The following is a 19,151-nucleotide window of genomic DNA, read 5'->3' on the forward strand; positions in this document are numbered from 1 at the left end:
AGAGGTCTCCACCCTGGACCTGTGTATCAATTTTCATGATGATACGTGTTCAATAAAGCCATCAAAAAGCCAAACGTATTTTCATGGCGAGGAATTGATGGTAGCCACGCCCCCACAGGGACGTCATTACTCGTAGCTTCACAGTGTTCATAATGTAGCTTCACCAACTGGTTCTGCATGTTTAAGAAGTGGAATGAAGTTGATGGGGTCAACTATGTATTTTTCATGAATTTAAGTTCACTTCCTGTTACCACCGGGGGGCGCTATGAGTTACGTGGGAAGTTAATATATCGGGACGTTCAGGGCGGAGCCATCATCATGTCCAGCAAGTTTGAAGCTGATTGGATGAAGTATGTGGGCGTGAGAGCCACTCGTATGTACATGGCGAGCACGCCAAAGTTAGTTGCTACTTCAAGGTTGAAACCACACAAATGCAAACGCAATGTGTCATACACACACACACACACACACACATGCGGGCACGCTCGGGCACACACACTGAAAATACCTTGATTCCTCTCAGTCCCACAATACCAGTCTCTCCCTTGGTCCCCTGAAGCCCGTGCATGCCATCTTTTCCTGGTAATCCCTAAAGAAAAAAAACATGAAATCAGCCCTCGTTCTGTCCACTAAAGAGAGAGGAGCATGAAGGATCTGTATTTAGATGGAAGAACACACAGACCATTTCACCAGGTACTCCAGGTTGGCCTGCTTCTCCCTGCAGAGAGAAGACAAAATTTCAGCAATTACAGCAGTAGATTATAACCTGCACTAACTACTGACTGGCTTTGCTATTAATTACGATACTGATTTAATCACAATGATCATCCATGCACAGCATCACTTGCCTTCTGTCCACCTGGGCCACGGGCACCAGAGAAGCCTGTGGATCCTCTTTCTCCTGGCTCTCCTCTCAGACCCTGATGACAGAGCCAGGAGATATGATGGATATTGATCATTTATGATATCAGTACAGTGACATTTCATCTCAGATTTGGTTATTGCAATGTCACAGTGTTGATTGAATGTTATCTTTTCCTGGTTGCATTACAGTTAAGTGATTTAAATTGGAATTAAATAGCCAATCAATGCCTGATTGGCTATCAGATCCACATTTTAAATTATTTTATATCATGCAACAAAAATTCAATACTTTTGACAATTAGTCATTAATTAAAGTCAATCATTGTTTATCATCATTATCATAACATTTGCTAGTTTTATGGCAGCAAATGCCACAAATACTGTGGCTTTTTATGTTGGATATGACCTTAAATGGATGGCATTTTTCACTATTTCCCAATATTTTATAGGGAAACTTATTTACCAATTTATCAAAAAAGTATTAAGATTATCAGATATCAGATTAATCAATATTTGTTAGTTGCAACACATTTACCTGCTCCCCTGCAGGACCCTCTTGACCCTTCACCCCTTTTTCTCCCTGCACACCTTTGGGCCCTCTGTCCCCCTACAACAGAATGACAGCAACATCTACAACGAGCAAACTCAAATAGATTGAATTGTTAGAACAGATGTGAATATTTAACTTTGACGAACAGATGCATTCACTGACTTGTTCTCCTTTGTTGCCCTTTTCTCCAGCAGGTCCTCCCACCAGCACAGTGTCCCCCTATGAGCGACAGTGCAGCTTTAAACATCTGGATTCAACCCAAAGCCAAAACACCAAGACATCATACTGTACTTATCCTGAAGCTGTCACTAGTAGTAATAATAAATTAACATTATGTGTATTCATGAAAACAAAACAGTCACATCACATTTTCCTCTTCTTCCATTTTTCTAAAAATAATTTTGTGTCATTGTCAAATACAGTAGTAGCGGAGCTTAGTAGATGTTAAAATGCACAAACCTTCTCTCCTTTGTCACCTTGCAGCCCGATGTCTCCCTGACAAAAAAAAAAGGGAGGAAGAGAGAGATCATTCGGGCATGTCAATTTAATTCACTGCTTTACATGAGCAGAATGCTTAGGGGACACAGCTAGCATGATGACATTTAAAAATGGGAAAAGGACTGATAGTATTCACCTTCTCTCCCCGAATACCACGAATCCCTGGAGGACCCTGATGGACACACACACACACACACACACACACACACACACACACACACACACACACACACACACACACACACACACACACACACACACACACACACACACGCGCACATTGCACCTTTACTGTTACAATGAAAAAAAAACAACATATTTCTAACCCTAGGCCTCAAGTTTTTCTTGCTCAAGAGAAGTAAATAATGATCTGACACCTGAGATTTCACAGTTTGATTAATCACTGGGAACAGGTTGATAAAACATATGCTGTGAAGAACAGCTTCTTTGTAATAAAGTAGACTATATAATACTTTATAATGCATGAAGAATTAAGATTTATTCAACTGTTTTCCTCTTCATGCTTCCATAGACCTTAGAGAAAAAAAACCCATTAAGAGATCCTAAAAGCTCTGGTGAAGAGGCTCTCCAAAAGTGTTCCTGAGTGATGAATAAAAAAGGAAACACTTGATACACTTACAGACGGTCCTCTATCCCCATCCAAGCCAGCGCGACCCTCTTCGCCCTAAGACATGAGAGACACACATCTGTGTTAGTTTGCTACCATCATCCAGTGGAAGATTTATTTTAAGGTGCATGTGTAGATCAGATCTTACCCTGGATCCTGGATCTCCTCTCTCTCCCCTGGATCCTGGGACTCCCACTCCAACCTCCCCCTGCCGAAAGACATCATATGCATGCTCTTATAAAAGCTATTAGCATATAAGCAGATAGACAGAAATACATGTCGGTGTGGATAGTGACCTTGTCTCCTTTGACCCCGTTGGTACCAGGAGAGCCCTAGAAAACAAGTTCATGTTAATCACAAACTTTGTCTGTTAATATCCACAGATCATCTCTGTCTTTCTGGATACACATCACAAATAAAACATCATCCACTAGTAGTCCAGCCAAAATATTGTGGCTCTTCGCTGAACCAATCACACAGTAATAAAAACAGGATCTAAACTCACTGCCTCCCCAAGAGGTCCAGGAGAACCAGGCGCTCCCACATTTCCTGCCCGACCTGGAAAGCCTGGGAGACCCTAAAAGTGAGACTTCATCAGTTGAACATCATACCACAGTGATTCAGACTAAAAACTTGAAGTGTTTTGTAACACGAAGCTCCACTGACCCTCTCCCCCTGTGGTCCAGGAGGTCCTACTTGTCCAGTTTCTCCTCTCACACCAGACTGTCCAACATCACCTGACTTCCCCTGTAGCCCAGGAGGACCAGCTGGCCCGGGATGGCCTAGATCTCCCTGAAAATAAGTCACAGTTAAGTTTTGATCTGTGGCATGTCTGATAAACCACACAAACTGATCAGTGAAGTAAAAACACAGATCCAATTACTCACCTTCAAACCCAGAGGCCCAACCCGACCAGGAGGACCCACCAGTCCTATGCCCTTTTCTCCCTGTAATGAAAATTTTGATGTCACATGAATTTTGTTAGATTTTGAGCTGCAGAAAGTTTTTTAGAACAGACATGACAAACAAGCTCACCTTATCTCCTTTTGGCCCAGGAGGTCCCTGTGCCCCCTGAGTTACAAACAAATGAGGATATGTTAGAAAAAAAGAATTTTACAATTAAAAAAAGAAAAGTTGCAACAATTTTTTCTCTCCCATGAAAATATAAGCTTGGCATTTATTATCTTGCAGGTGAGGACACATTTCATCAGTTTTGGCGTGCACTGTCAGCGGCTTGGTTGTCATTACAGTTAACACGCCTCGTTAACCTCAAGGACGACAAATAATCAGAACCTCGAGTATCAGAGGAGATTGGACTCAATTACAATTTATCGAGAGACTTTCATCACACAGCAATAGAAAAAATTATGATTAAGATGAGACCTTTAGACTGTTTTTTGAGGTAAATGACCTTCAGAATAAAGCTAGTTATAAAAATCTAAGAATTTAATCTGTATTATCATACATTACAGCACGTTGCATAAATAAAGCCTTGGCACTACAATTCTGAATTTCTCACATCTTTACAGTCAAAACATCTGCCATTTTCTGGCCATAAGTTCATACTGAACATACAAAATAACATTTATTAAGGATGATAAATGCAAGCTGTTGATAGGAACGCATTTGGTTTGATTCAGAAAAAACAGGCACTCTCCTCATAAATAGAAAAACACATTTGACACTAATAATAGTTTCCACATGTGTGCGAAGGCAAGCAAATACAATCATGTTTGTTCACATTAACCATAAATCTACAAGATTTTATCTTTACACAATATCACATTATTACAAATATTTCCTATTGTGTAACAGTGTGGAGACATACACAACAAAACCACATCCAGTGTGAGAGTTCATTTAAAAGCAAACATCACAGTCTAAATCCAGACCACAGACAGAAAGAGGAAGCTGGTTACTCACATCTTCTCCAGGCTCTCCTGGTTCACCATCCACACCCTATGACAACAGATGTACAGATGGCTGCTGTTAGACAGGTGAGAATCTTGTAATGTAAACATACCTGTAGCTCTGCAGGATGATCATACTCACTCTTTCTCCTTTGATGCCAGCACCACCTTTGTCTCCCCTGACACCCTGAATGACAGCAGTGACCAAAAGGTTTCTTGAAAAAGCAATAAACATGTGTCACTGTATCACAGACTGAGAGCAGGCTTAGTTGAACTCACCTTTTCACCAGATAGACCTCTCTCGCCTGTTATACCTGGCAGTGTTTGACCGGAAAGACCCTGAATCAATCATAACCAGGAAAATACTGTCATCTCTGCTGTAACATTTAGCTGATCTGTTCTGCTTCAGCCTGTACAAATTTAAGTATTTCATTTCTGGACTATACTGCATTATATGAATATACTATGTGTCTACATTCAGTTCTTAAAAAGCATGTAGTTCATTCCACATTACTGACATTAAACAGTGACTCACCCTCTCTCCTTTGGGGCCAGGAGGTCCAGCCACAGCCTGTGAGAGTGCAGATAAATGCAGAAAATAATAGTAATTACCTTTGCAGCATTGTATGAGTATTTTTTTCTAGAAACGACATAAAAGCCTTGGTACTCATCAAATATCACATCAGCCCATTTATTAGCTTTTCCTGCCCTCAGAGATTAAGAGCTTTAATGTCTTCAGCAAGGACATCCAAAAATTCCACGACTCCCGCTGTTCATCCATCGCACTTGAGGGGAGTGGAAGTGTTTGAACACTGAAACTATTATTTTCCTTTTTCACTCTGGAATAAGCAAAAGGCTTTTTTTAACTACTTGTTTAAAAGATGCAAGTATAGTGTTACTAATATATCTATTCAATTGTACTTGACAATATTTGAAAGACAACTTGGGCTGTGATTCAAGGAACAATCTGCTCTGCTCTTGATATTGTCAGTAAGGAGTTATTTTGTGATCCGATGCCAGCTCTTTTTTGGCGACAGAATGACAACTTCCAAAAAAGTTTTCTTAGTCAAAAAGGAATCAATGATGCAAAATGACTCTTGAACGCTGAGGGGCTGACACCAAAAATGCCTGCAGCTGTATATTACAAAGTTTAAATGTTGTTTGTTTTGAAAGTATGTTGCAACTGTGGTGCTGGAAAATGCAATGGCACTTTTCCCCCCCTGTTTTCTATTTCTACTGAATGTGTATATGCTATGTTTGGTGTGTGTTTGTGTGTGTGTGTGTGTGTGTGTGTGTGTGTGTGTGTGTGTGTGTGTGTGTGTGTGTGTGTGTGTGTGTGTGTGTGTGTGCGTGCGTGCCTGTGTGAGAACAAATGGTGGAGCTGTTGAGCAGATGGACAAGTGTTGCCTGGTTATTTATCAAACTAGTGAACTCAGTGACAGAGTCACTGTGGCTCTGTCCAAGGTGCTGATCCTGAAGCTGTTGCAATTTGAGAGACTCGTCATGTTTCGCGTTAGAAACAGCAGGAGTACAGAGTGCCTGATAAGAAAGCTCCAACTTTGTGTCTTTTTTGCGACACATCGGAACAAAAAAACTAGAAGCTCCATGCAAGGATGAGTTTAAAAACACATCAAGGATATGATGAGAGAAAATTCATGACAATATACTCAGACTAGACCAGTATTAGTATTTGTCAGATACTAGCCAAAAACACTGAATTAGATATTAGAAAAGATAGAAGTTACAATCAAATAATAACTATTAAAAAAACCTAAAACAAAGGCAAATAGTTGTAAAGAAACATTTTGTGCAACTTGCCATAAAGAAAAGCTGCAGATGTTTTGCAGCTGACACTCATATTTATTTGCATTTGAAACGGAAAGATACAAACAGTTTAAAATTATTGTTGGACTGTCTCAACTACATCAAAGCTAGGTTGACCTTACATTTTTAAATTGTAATAGGAATAAAACTGAATATGTGATTTTTGGACCCAGTGGTGCCTGTGATGCGCCTCATATGGACCTGTGTTCCTTGGGGGCATATTTAAAATCCACTGTAAAAAATCTAGGTGTGATAATGGACAGTGATTTTGAATTAGACAAAAACATAAACTAAGTGGTCAAATCCAGCTTTTTCAAATAAAGTTTTTTATGTAAGGTCAAGTCATTGTTATCATGTAATGACTCTGAGACGGTTATGCATGCTTTTATCTTCTCTAAACTTGACTACTATAATGTCCTTTACATTGGTGTTTGCCAGTCCTCCTTCGCAGTTGGTCCAGAATACTGCAGCAGTAAAATGCAGGTGAAAGCACATTTCCCTTATACTGGCCTTCCTCTACTGGCTCCCTGTAGGTTTTAGGATTGATTTTAAGATTTTATTGTTTGCATACAAATCATTAAATGGGCTAGCTCCAACCTATCTCTCTGAGCTTTTACACCCACATGTCCCATGAAGGTGACTCAGGTGTGCTGACCAATTGCTTTTTGATGGCTTTACATCAGTGTTGAAGCACAAGGAGATCGTGCCTTTGCAATTGTTGTCCCCAAACTCTAGAATGAGTTGCGTCTGTTAGGCTGGCCCCTACACTGCATGTTTATAAAACCTGTGTTAAAAACACATTTGTATTCCTCTAAACTCAGTAAGAGTTGCATTGACTTGTCTTTGTGTCTGTTGAACTGGTCTCTGTATTTTTATAGTGCTGTGGATTATACAGCACTTTGCACAACTGTTGTTTTTAAATGTGCGTCATGAATTTGCATTTGAGTTGAGATTTAATTGAGCATGATGATGACAGTTTTGCAAACAACAAGTGAAAAGTAAAAAATTGGGTTGGAGCAACAAAGCAAATCTGATAATAACAGGGAAAATTGTTTGATGATTTCTTGTTGTGATTGACACCTTTCCATGGTTGAAGAACATGTACTGTACTTTGAATGTGTAACTGAACAGCTTGAGCCTTTCTACATGCAGCCAAACATTTTATCGCTAAAATAGCTGTTCATCTTCTTCTTCATCATCTTCTATTCATCTTCATTTTCTGTACAGACAAATTAACTTAATTCACTGAATTAAAATCGAAAAGCTCAGAAAACACTGCAGTTGTGAGTAAACAGCCATTATATGCTAATAGATGACATTATGAAGTCTAGCAGCAAACCTTAAATTTAGCATTGCAAAAACATGGCTTGCACAATGGCTCACACATAGGGAAATCTGTTGCACCAGAAATAGAGATAATAAAGAAGAAGAATGCATTAATGTGCCAGCAAGTTGGACATGAATGGATTCATGACACTTTAATACCTTTATATGATAAAAAAAGAGTTGGATATATCAGTGCATACTCAGTGTTGTGATAATGTAAACAAAAAAGTTGATTCAATATAAACATGATGCGCCCTGCAATGACAAAGTTATTAATGTTTTCGACCTTTTCTGTCATTGTTACTCTAACTGAGCTGAAATTAGGCTTAATTGAGATCCTCATTGATGGAATTGGCACAAGCTTTGTCAAGCCGAGCCAATCTCTCATAACAGATGTCTGCAGTCATTCAAATACAGACATCTGTATGCAAGCAGTGGTGGAAGAAGTACTCAGGATCCTGTACTTCAGAAAAAGCACCAATACAGCAATGTAAAAGTCAATAAAAATTGAAATACCTCATAATTGTACTTGTGTGCTGTACTTGAGGATATGTACTTAATTGCTTTCCACCACAGGAGGCAGGCAATAATGTTCAGGTGTCAAAGGCAAAATGGTGTCCATTTGTAGGCCGAGCAGCACTGAGAAACACAGTTGAGTCGAGGTTGATGCTTAATGCTCAAGCAGGTAAACAGTCTACCAAACAGGGCTCCTTTTTTTTTTACTAAGAGCACTGTAGCCACTTACTGAACATTTTAGGAGAACAGGCATACAATTTTAGGGGCACACCTTAAATCAACCTGCAATGCAATTATTCACATTTTTGCCCAATCATTTAGCCTGATAAACAATTTTCAGTGTTCAAAAAACAACATGATCAGATTCTGGGTTATTAAATAATGCATTCATAATCAGAATATCAATAAATACAGACGCAAATAATGAATAAATAACATAAACGCATTCTGCCAGCAGGAATCTCTGGGCAGGACATAGTGGACTACACAGCAGGAGTGCAGGTTTTTATCCATGTGCAGGTGTTTGTCAAACAACTAGAATATAATATATAATATAACAGACTGCAGAGAGAAAAACACTGCTGGTCAGTGATGACTGCGCACATTTATTAGTATCAGCACATGGGTGCTGACACAAACTGTGTCAAAAGTCGCTACAGCCGTTAAGGCCGACTCACAGCTGATCCAGCTGTGATCAGCTGACACCATCATCAGAAACAGACGTCACAATGTGACGCTTCGGAAGAGACAACATTGGCGGACTCGTTTGCAAATTTGCAGGTCGGACAAGTGTGAGCAGTTGTAAAAAATACTCGCACTGTCTCAAAGAATGGTTGCAAAATGCAACCATTTGGTCACAGTCTGGAGCCCTGCCAAAGTATATTTTGGACCTAAGATACCTTATAAAATTGACCTTATAGATCAAATTGATTATGCTGTTACACACAGGGGAACCTTTGCTGGTATTACAAACTACACCAGACAATATCTTGAACCCATATTACACAATATATCTGTCGAGAGTTCTCTCTTTTTTAACACAGTAGGATAGATGTTGTTTCCATCTTATCCACTATAAAATATATATAAATTGCAGGGCATAAAATTATCCAGAACAGCTTGTACCACTTTCAGACTTACAGTCTAGTGGAATACTTAAGTAGAAAACACAAGGCAATTATCCCTAAATTTATGCAAGGATTTAGCTGAAACTCACATTAATAGTTGGCTCGACTGTTATTTTTAGAGAAGGAGGTACTATAGGCCTCCACTGGGCTTTCCCCCTCCATTATTCCACAAAAAAACTCAAGGGCTGAACTACACCAGATAACAGACCTCTGAGGATCGAGTGATTAAATATTTTAGTTTCAGACATGTGAAAACACCTTTTACTGGGTCAGAGAATTTGCTCTTTGAATGTCAATCAATCACAGTCGAGTAACAGAGAAATCCCACTGAGACAAACACAGAGGAAGATTCTTGCATTACATACTGCCTCATTTTCAAAAGCCTCAATAGAAGAGGAAGCTGTTAGCACAGATATTTGCAGATATTCAGAGAAGTACATAGCCAGCCACATTGTTTACATAACCAGAGGGGATAAATGTCATTCAGACAGACATGCAACCAATGGCTATCTGCTGTACCTCCAGCTTAGCGTAACTGTATGTGATTGTGTTTGCTTATGCTATGTGAAACACAATTTCCAAGTGCAATGACAATTTCACACCAAGAACCACTCAGAGATATGAGAGTTAAAATATCAAACTTTATAGTGACAGTTAGCACTAGCATGTAAACCACAAACAGTGGTAATTCTGGCCAACCTGAAAAAGTGTACAAATTGCAGGGGAATGTATCTGAAGCACAATTTGGGGCACATGCAGCCCAAGCCCCAGGTGGAAAAACAGCAGCCTGGGCACCAACCACCAAGTGCTGTGCATCAGATGAAAACTCTTGCAGTGGAAGGCTAATAATAGCACTACAGAAATGTTTTTTATTACTTCAGGCGGAAAATCATTCTGTAGCTGAGATCACATCCAATAAAAGCAACCACAAAAACAATTTCATTGACTGTCCTTTTAGCCAGAGGCTGACTCGTAGATACAGCATGTACTCACCTTCCCTGGAGGGCCGCTGTCTCCCTGCTCCCCTTTTAAGCCCGACTGCCCTGGAGGTCCAGCAATGCCCTGAGGAGCAAATTACAAAATGATGACACTGAGGAGGACTTGATAAAAACAGCGTAGTGCACAACACAGATACGCGTTCAACAACATGGCACAAACACAAACACTTGCACATACTGTGAGACACACCTGCTTCCCTGGTAATCCATGTACTCCTTCTTTGCCAGGCACCCCATCTCTTCCAGGGACCCCAGGTTTACCTGATTCACCCTGAGGAGTGGCAAACAGAGCAGAAAGTTTTGTAGAAAAACCCAGGCATCTATCTTCTAATTTACCTAGACCTCTAGAAACGACCCTAAAATGTTGTCAGTTACCAGTAATTGTTATCACTTTTCGTTTGCCTAGGAAAATAATGAACAGCAAATTTAACACAATGCCTAAAAACAGGAAAATATTTTTTTCAAAGAGTCTTAAAAAAATGTATCGTTTTATATTTTTGATATCCTGTTTTTTCTTATATAATCTCCTCTTCATAATGAGGGTTTACTTTCTTAATATAATATATTCATCATAAAAGAGCAAGATCCTGTTACACAAACAGCTGAAAAGAAAGAATGCTACGAATGAAAACTAAAAAGCAGTGGTTGAAAAGTTGATTGTAGTTGTCAGTCTTGATTTATTTTAAAACCAATAAAGCAAATATGACATGCTGAGGGAGTTGCTTGTTTTGCAGCTGAAGGAAGAACTAATTGTAAGTTATGTAAGCTATTTTTTCACATTATGAACACAAAACACAGCTGAAGCAGCCATTTATCAAGTAACGCTTGGTACACCTTTTTCTTCTTTTTTTAGAATTTTTATTTAATTACCTTCCCATTTTCACTTACAAATGAAAGGCCTCAGGCTAAAAAATAATCAAAAACAAATCTTCCATTTTATATTTCCTCACTGTGTGCCACAGTGCAGCAACAGTAGCAGCCAGATCAGGACCTCATACTCACCACCTGCCCTGACAGTCCCGGAGGGCCCTGTGGACCCTGCAGGGAGAAATAAATACATAGGTGTGAAGCTACACAATATAATGCACACCTTGAGATTTTCAATTAATTTCATGAGAAAACATGATTTTTTTCCCCCTGTGGAGAAACTGTGATTTATGGTAACACTTACAACAGCTCCTGGAGGACCTGATGGTCCTGGTAGACCTGTGCTCCCTTGGGCACCAGGAGGACCCTGCAGAGAGGAAAAACAAACTCACACACTGCAGATCTGTTATACAAATCCGCTGTCTAGATTGTACTGTGACTGGGTACTGGGACAATGACATATCAAGATGTCGTTTCATCTAAAAATATGTTACATATCATTGTATTTACCTGGACACCAACACCAGGCTCTCCTTGATTACCCTGCGAAAAACACATTTTCATGAGTTTGGTCAGCAAGTAATGAACAAAAGAATTTCAGTGCTCATACATTAACAGCAACATATTAAAAATGAAGCAAACTCACCTTCACACCCGATGGACCTGGAAGCCCATTGGGACCCATGGGGCCCTGATCGAAACAAATACATCAACATATGAACTGTTGCTGTTCTTAAGAGTCAGTGAATGTGAAGGCATAATGTGTGTGATACTTACAGTTGGCCCTCTTATGCCAGGCTCTCCTGGATTCCCCTAGAAACAAAATACAAGTCATATAATACAGTACATGCATATCATAAAATACTTAATAACTACACATAGCACACAGGCCACTTTTAAAAGAGTCGGTCAGCATTTTGGAAAAGCTTAGTTGCTTTCTTGATGAGTTAATTGAGAAGACCAATACCACTCTTGTATTTGTACTGTATGATCTACTGGCATCTCCGCTAATTGATTTGCAAACATGTGGTCACAAGAAAAGTCCAGAAAGTCTGATATTTGCTTTTACACTTCAACTTTTAGTGAGCTCAATAGGTGCTGGAAGGCCAATTTATTACCTTTGGGCAGAGCCAGGCTCAGGCATGACACTGGGGGTCAGCCTATCAGCCACCACTCTCAATCTAGATACCTACTCCTGGGCCAGTTTCTCTCTGTATGTGCATGCTTTCGGTTTATGTGGCTGTAGTGATGTTAACATTCGACTCGGTGCCTGTAACATTACCTCTCATTATGTATAAGGCTTGTATGATTAAAATGTGGTGCAGTCAGGTACGTTCAGTTGTAATGGCCTATTTCGGTAAGCATTTTGTTTCAGAAACATTTGACTATGATTGGTTTTGGATGTGTTAGGCCCACCTGAGTCCCATTCACACTGTTATCAGCATTTATGCTAATGTGTTTGGCTGCACTTCATGGCTTGATGAACCTCCAGTGGGGCCCGTATTGACACCCACTATACATGGTAGTACTCTAGAGCTGAAATGATTATTTGATTAGTCAAAGGAAATTAATTTGGCAACATTTTTGATTACGGACTCAATATTTTAAAAACAAAAATGCAATAAATTCATGGGACTGACTTTTCCCAGTTTTCCATTATAGTAAATTTAACATCTCGTATTTTTGATTGTTCATCAGACAAAATAAGTAATGTGAATATGTTAATTTAGGCTCCAGGGAATAATGATAATGATGCATTTCACTACTTTTTGACATTTAATGCACTGAACAGAAAGAAACACTAAAGAAAATAACAATCTATGGATACTGATAATTGTTGGTTGCAGCCTTACAGACACGCATGAGAGTTGTATCAGTTTCTCATCTAACTTTTTGCAAGAAAGCAAATAAATATATTTCCCAAATGTCAAACTATTCTTTTAAGAACCATATTTATCCTTAAATATGTTTATACAAATTGAACACTTAAAATGATGTACGTTTGCATTTACATTTATGTTCTCAATAATGAAAAACATAAATAATACACAGACATGTCACTGACTGACAGGACCATCTCTCCAGGAGACACAAATACACAAAAACATAAAAATATGATTGACTAACAAGGTAGGACAATGCAAACATAAAGGATGAACAATGTCAACAATGGTACACACATGGTAAGCTCTAAAAGACAGTGCTGTGAGAGGTATGAGCACACAACAGACAGCAGGCACAGCTGCATGCACGATAAGCAGACTCAAGCAACAACACAGTATTTTTTGGATTGCACCCAATTTAGTATTCCCCCCACTACTGTACAATGGATCCTGGCACGAGCTCCAGCTTGGGATGTCAGCTGACTTCCTTTCATCTCCTCCAACAAATCTGTGGTGTTTTACATGTTTTAAAAATTAACTTCACTTCAAAATTCAACTCTTGAGTTTGACACAGGTGCTTTGGGGACAGGTGGTCTTGATTAATATTTCATGAGGAATCTATCAAGGTCTGACTCCCAGCTCCCAGAAAGATGTTTCCAATACAAATGAGTTAAGATTAAAGTGGTGAAATATGCATGTGAGGTAAATGACAATGTGTGCATTCTGATGATAGGTTGTTTTTAGTCTCTCGTTGTTAAATGCAGATCCAGCTACTTGTTGTCTAAGTTGAAACCCACTGGCTTTCATCCACCCCCTCCTTCTCCCAATTCTACCCTGATAACTCAGTGACATGCTCTCCCAACCCTCCCTCTCCCAGAGCTCAAGTATGCCAGCCAGCAGCAGAAAACCTACCGGTCTGCCTAGAACTCCTGGGAACCCAGGCAAGCCCTGGAGAGGATGAAACACAGAGGGAGGTAGGTGATGGGGGGGGGACAGTGTTGGAAGAGGGGAAACAAACGACACAGAAAAGGATGTGAAAAGAGATGAGATACATACAAGGTGAGAGATTAAGTTAGGGGGTGAGGTGTTAGCTGCACAGCTGCAAAAGGTTACAGCCTAAGATATCTGAAGCCCGAAGCTTAGTGCTTGCAGCCAACCAAGTCACTAAACTCTGCAGATCAAGCCTGAGAGAAGGCCCCCTTTGCTTGGTTACTGGTTACTCACTGGTTGGCCTCGAGGACCAGCAAGTCCTGTCAGACCCTGCTCCAACATGGAGGGAAGGAAAACAAAAATTGTGAGGAAGTTCTTTAAATATCTCTCCTCTCCTTATATTTACTCTCACATCCACACAAGCAGCCATGGCTGATTAACATAATTTGACCAACAGTGTGTTTGGGCTTTTATTGATCACCATGAATGGTCCAATAAGCGAAAAGATAAAACCTTCATATGTCCACTGATGGAGCCTGGAATCCTGCTGGTTTCATTTTCAACAGGGAAATCAGGTGCAATATGTCTTCCTTGTACATTAATACTCACATTTTTAAAAAGCACAATATTGTTAATAAATAATAACAGGATACAGTATAGTAGGTTAACATATTACAACTATGTTAACATATATGCTTAGCTCTTTATGGTTGTTTTCATAAGATAAAAAACCCCACCAAGGCAATGGAAAGAAATATTAATTAGGTATTTATTGTCTCTGACCCAAAACATCATTACTATGTTGTGAAAAATTAATAATAAAAATTAACAAATTACTTAGCTCACAATATCCACTTACCGGTTTCCCATCCTGACCAGGTTTACCTGGTTCTCCTGGTATTCCCTGAAAGAAAAACCACAGAACACACATTGCTTCTTCTAAAAAAGTTGTCATGACTTTTCATCACATCTTTAGAGGCTGAGCAGGCAATACCCTCGAGAATGAGAAGACCAAAAACTAAATTTCTCATCTAACAAGTTAGTAATTACTGCATTTTTATAGTCTAACTAAGAGTACACCTGAAAACCAGCTCACCTGTGAGCCATCCCGTCCTTTATCTCCAGACTCCCCTCTGTCTCCTTTATCGCCACGAGACCCCGCAAAACCCTGTACGACACATCAAAATAGCATTTAGAAACATATAATATGATTTTGTTTTATTTGTATTATCTGAAAATCTTACCCGGTCTCCTTTAGGTCCCTGTGGTCCTGCAACACCGGGCTCTCCCTTATGTCCTGTAAGACCAGGAGGGCCTCTGACACCAGGTGTACCAACCAGTACTGATTCAGCAGATGCTCCCTACAGTAAATAGACAGACAAATGCCTTTGAACCCCAGTCTTTCGTTTGTATTTAGTCAATGGTGAATCTCGATGTTTTTACTACATCAAGAATGAGAAGGCCATCACCTTTTGACCTTGTGGGCCGGCTGGTCCTGTTAGTCCGATTCTACCCTGATAAACACAAGAAATTCTCAGCTGATTACAACACTGCTATGATGTGTAGGACCAAATTCAACTACATCAATCTAACATGAGCACTCACAGCTTCTCCTTTGTCACCCTTCTCTCCTCTGTCACCCTGAAACACAGACATACAATGTTAACAGGGTCACGTTTAGTCTGTAAGAAAATATTTTGTTTAGATCCTTCTTTCCTCTTTACCTTATCTCCTGGTCTTCCAGCCTCCCCGAGTTCCCCAGCACGCCCAGGAACACCCGGTATACCTGGCTTGCCAGACTCTCCAGCTGGTCCTGCCGATCCCTCTGGTCCTCGCTCTCCAATGGCTCGTCCTGGAGGCCCAGTCGCACCAATGGGTCCTCGCTCCCCATGTTCCCCTTTTGTTCCTCTCTCTCCTGGAACACCACGAACACCCTATGGCACAACAGGAAGCAGGAACTAATCATCAAATATCTTAAAATTTTAATTATGTTGGTAGACCTCAGAACTAAATGCTTCAAATGAACAATTTCTTATTACACTAATTTTTCACATTAAGCCTCCAAGATGCCTTTAGTCATACTTACATCTGCACCAGGTGGTCCTCTTGGTCCGGATTCACCCCTGTCTCCTTTTTCACCTCTCTCTGCCTTCTGCACGGTAGGAACCACTGGTACATCTTTCCTGTCTATAACCACCTTCAGATCAGACACCTGTGTGGAGGACAGAAAAGGGAAACGGTTGGCACAAGCTCAACTTTCAGCCGCAGGCGCTGGTCTGTGAAATGCTTTTAGATTCCATCTCTGGAAAACAGCTTGTAATCAGTGTCCTTTGTGTCACTTTCACCTGCTGAGTTAAACAAAAATTTAACGTTTGATGCACATGTTGAAATTGAGATATAATTTCTGAAATATATACTTTTACAGTGAGAGATTGAGATAGCTTTTTCATCTGTAAAACTAACAAAATGAGCACACTGTCAGCGTTATGTTTGATCAAAGAAGCAACTTTTCAGTCACAGACCTACATCAGTCATTAGTCTTCATCATCTGTTGCTATGGTTTTAAACTTCTTGTGGTGCAAATTTTATAACACCACTAAACCAAGAGCCAATCCCACACTGACCATGACAACTCTGTTAATCCACTTTTACAGGACTGAACACATTTTTATTCTCACAATGACTGAGCTGTTGGACACAAGAAACAACAGCTGAATATGAGTTATGCATATATCTCGAAGCTGTAAATGGTGTGATGACATTTGCAAGAGCAAAATGGACCAATATGACATTTTGCAAAAGTCACAGGAAATTGTCCATTAACAACATTATGTTAAAATTACTTATTTATACAAGAGTAAAAATTAAGATTAAAACTGGATGGCTCCTACCATTTATAATATGACTAATAGGAGGACCATTTGCATCTTTTAGGAAATGCGCTATACCAACTGACATCATCATCATAGCGGACCAATAAGCATGAAATGTTATTCAAATGCAAATCATAATTGTGTTCACACACCTGGACACCGAGGTTGGCCAGAGCCCTCTGTACGTCCTAATGAGAGAAATACAGAGATGTATTTCACCAGACATGGAGAATTTTGACAATTAAGGATTCGACAAGTCACAGCTGGGGCATGACAGGTGACATAATGACTTACCACTGCTGTTCCAGGTTTGCCTGGCGCCCCGTCCTCTCCTGGGTCCCCCTGCCAATGAAAAGATATCAACACAAAATACATGAAACCTCAATCATGTTGCAGTTTCACTATAACTGAGATAGAAGCTTACTTACAGCGTCACCTTTAAGACCATGTAGACCTCTCTCCCCCTGGAACAAAGAAAGTTACAAGGTCGAACAACAGACTGATGTAAAGTGCTTACTGATTTAAAAGCAAACTGATCACCAAGGACGACTACGACTTACTCTGACACCCACAGCTCCCGGGATCCCAGGTATACCCTGAAAGACAGAGCAAGGACAAAGATAAATCAACATCAACAGATGAGGGAGGGATGCAGTTGCATAGAGAGACATGTAGGAAGGTGATGCTGCTGGGTATAACATGACCACACAGGAGCTGAATGCATGGCAAAGAAAATGATCAAAGAAATATTTACTCTGCTCCTTTTTCGATGTTTCTGTAATATAATCTTTTTGATAATAGTGTGCATAAAGAAACACAGTTATGTGAACATATAATTACATACAGAAGAATGGTTTTATGTGTGTAATGATTTTGTCTTCCATCAATGCACAGTAGCTATTAGAGGTCTGTCTCATTCCTTGCACACTACACTGCAGCAGAAGCAGTGATGTGTGTACTAAACTGTGTACTAAACTGTAATATGCATTTTAAGAATGTAATTAACGACAATGTCAAAATGCTGCAAAGTCATGCAAACTCACAGGGGTTCCTGGAGGCCCCTGTGGACCTGGGATTGGTGTCGCTTCAACTCCTTTTACGTACAGAACCTGAGAGAGAGACAGCGTGTAGATTAGCAATGCCAATTTATCTTTACCATCGCTATTATATTTTAAAAAAATGTGTTTCTACGTCAGTCGCACCTCTCCAGGAGGGCCAATGCTGCCAGGTGCTCCAGGAAGCCCTGAAGGGCCAGAGGGGCCAGCAATTCCAACAGGGCCCCGATCTCCTTTCAGCCCGTCACGGCCCTGAAAAAAAATGCGATTAAGACTCTCTACACAGAGGTTACTTCCTCCTGCGCTATAGTAGAGGCTGAACTCCCCTCCACTGATGTTCAAGAGATAATTAATATGAATTTGCACATGAAAACAGCACTCTGACATTTGGCCCCCTCTGGATTACTCTCAGAAGTGGCTCCCTCTTAAAGGCTAAGCTCAATCATTAGAGGCTAGAGAAATATATAGCTGCCTCTAAGAAGCCTATTGATTCAGCAGTGAGTGAGAGTATGATGGTAATGTCAATGTCAGAGCAAACTATAGTTGATAAATACTCACTTGAGGGGGAAAGTGAGGAGGAGAAAGGACAGGAGGGAAGCTGATACAATAAAGTCAAGGAAGGCAGAATCAATAAAGGAAGGAGAAGGTGAGAAAGGGCAGGTTGAGACACAGAGGACAGTGTGTGGAAACAAAGTGACTACAAAAACACATTAGAAGAATAATGATGTAAAGGAGATTTGACAAAACTGACATCTCTTCCAGCTGCTCCAGTTTCTCCTTTGTCACCCTGTAGATTAAAGACAGCAGTGTGAGGAAATACAGACAAAATAAGCACAATCTTAAAATAATATTCTATTAATTTACTGCAATAAAGAAGGATTAGTCCCACCTAGCTACAGTAAATGACTGTTTTCTGTAATCATATTAAACTAAAAAACAGCTCATTCTGCATGACAACACTGGTAAGATTTTTATTTCATAGATTTGAAATAGATAGAAATAGATTTTGAAATAACACAACACAACACTCACTGACTTCTTTTATTGCCAGACAATTTTATAAACCATATGAACAGTCACAAACCTTTCTCCCATCTTCACCTGGCACACCATCCTCACCCTGTGAATCAAAACAAAATGCATTACTGACTCTAAAGGAATAAAGTGCATAATGCCAGTGATGTAGAAGCACTCAGATAACCCAGTACCATGGCTTTAGAGACTCACTTGAGACATTCATTATGCATCAGACCCTGAAATAAATGTCTGCGCTGATTTTGATCAGCACGCACCATTCACAGG

General features: G+C 40.0%; 1 protein-coding gene across 1 annotated transcript in view; it reads right to left on the reverse strand.

The window, feature by feature from the left end:
* col7a1 (collagen, type VII, alpha 1) overlaps positions 1-19,151 on the reverse strand; it is a 55,436-nt gene that overhangs the window by 9,996 nt on the left and 26,289 nt on the right. The window contains exons 64-104 of the mRNA XM_062443199.1: positions 18,934-18,969; positions 18,601-18,636; positions 17,997-18,101; positions 17,838-17,903; positions 17,355-17,390; positions 17,223-17,258; positions 17,089-17,136; positions 16,947-16,982; positions 16,008-16,133; positions 15,646-15,855; positions 15,527-15,562; positions 15,391-15,435; positions 15,166-15,282; positions 15,018-15,089; positions 14,781-14,825; positions 14,216-14,251; positions 11,886-11,921; positions 11,755-11,799; positions 11,619-11,651; positions 11,413-11,475; positions 11,244-11,279; positions 10,432-10,512; positions 10,237-10,305; positions 4,986-5,021; positions 4,730-4,789; positions 4,593-4,637; positions 4,464-4,499; positions 3,576-3,611; positions 3,428-3,487; positions 3,207-3,332; positions 3,046-3,117; positions 2,837-2,872; positions 2,689-2,748; positions 2,553-2,597; positions 2,049-2,084; positions 1,874-1,909; positions 1,577-1,633; positions 1,400-1,471; positions 849-920; positions 683-718; positions 509-589 (exon numbers count right to left, since the gene is read on the reverse strand). Of these exons, the coding sequence (XP_062299183.1) occupies positions 509-589; positions 683-718; positions 849-920; positions 1,400-1,471; positions 1,577-1,633; positions 1,874-1,909; positions 2,049-2,084; positions 2,553-2,597; positions 2,689-2,748; positions 2,837-2,872; positions 3,046-3,117; positions 3,207-3,332; positions 3,428-3,487; positions 3,576-3,611; positions 4,464-4,499; positions 4,593-4,637; positions 4,730-4,789; positions 4,986-5,021; positions 10,237-10,305; positions 10,432-10,512; positions 11,244-11,279; positions 11,413-11,475; positions 11,619-11,651; positions 11,755-11,799; positions 11,886-11,921; positions 14,216-14,251; positions 14,781-14,825; positions 15,018-15,089; positions 15,166-15,282; positions 15,391-15,435; positions 15,527-15,562; positions 15,646-15,855; positions 16,008-16,133; positions 16,947-16,982; positions 17,089-17,136; positions 17,223-17,258; positions 17,355-17,390; positions 17,838-17,903; positions 17,997-18,101; positions 18,601-18,636; positions 18,934-18,969 (2,451 nt within the window). The remainder of the gene's footprint in view (positions 1-508; positions 590-682; positions 719-848; positions 921-1,399; positions 1,472-1,576; positions 1,634-1,873; positions 1,910-2,048; positions 2,085-2,552; positions 2,598-2,688; positions 2,749-2,836; positions 2,873-3,045; positions 3,118-3,206; positions 3,333-3,427; positions 3,488-3,575; positions 3,612-4,463; positions 4,500-4,592; positions 4,638-4,729; positions 4,790-4,985; positions 5,022-10,236; positions 10,306-10,431; positions 10,513-11,243; positions 11,280-11,412; positions 11,476-11,618; positions 11,652-11,754; positions 11,800-11,885; positions 11,922-14,215; positions 14,252-14,780; positions 14,826-15,017; positions 15,090-15,165; positions 15,283-15,390; positions 15,436-15,526; positions 15,563-15,645; positions 15,856-16,007; positions 16,134-16,946; positions 16,983-17,088; positions 17,137-17,222; positions 17,259-17,354; positions 17,391-17,837; positions 17,904-17,996; positions 18,102-18,600; positions 18,637-18,933; positions 18,970-19,151) is intronic.

This window comes from Scomber scombrus, chromosome 3, assembly GCF_963691925.1.
Source record: "Scomber scombrus chromosome 3, fScoSco1.1, whole genome shotgun sequence".
Lineage (NCBI taxonomy): Eukaryota > Metazoa > Chordata > Actinopteri > Scombriformes > Scombridae > Scomber > Scomber scombrus.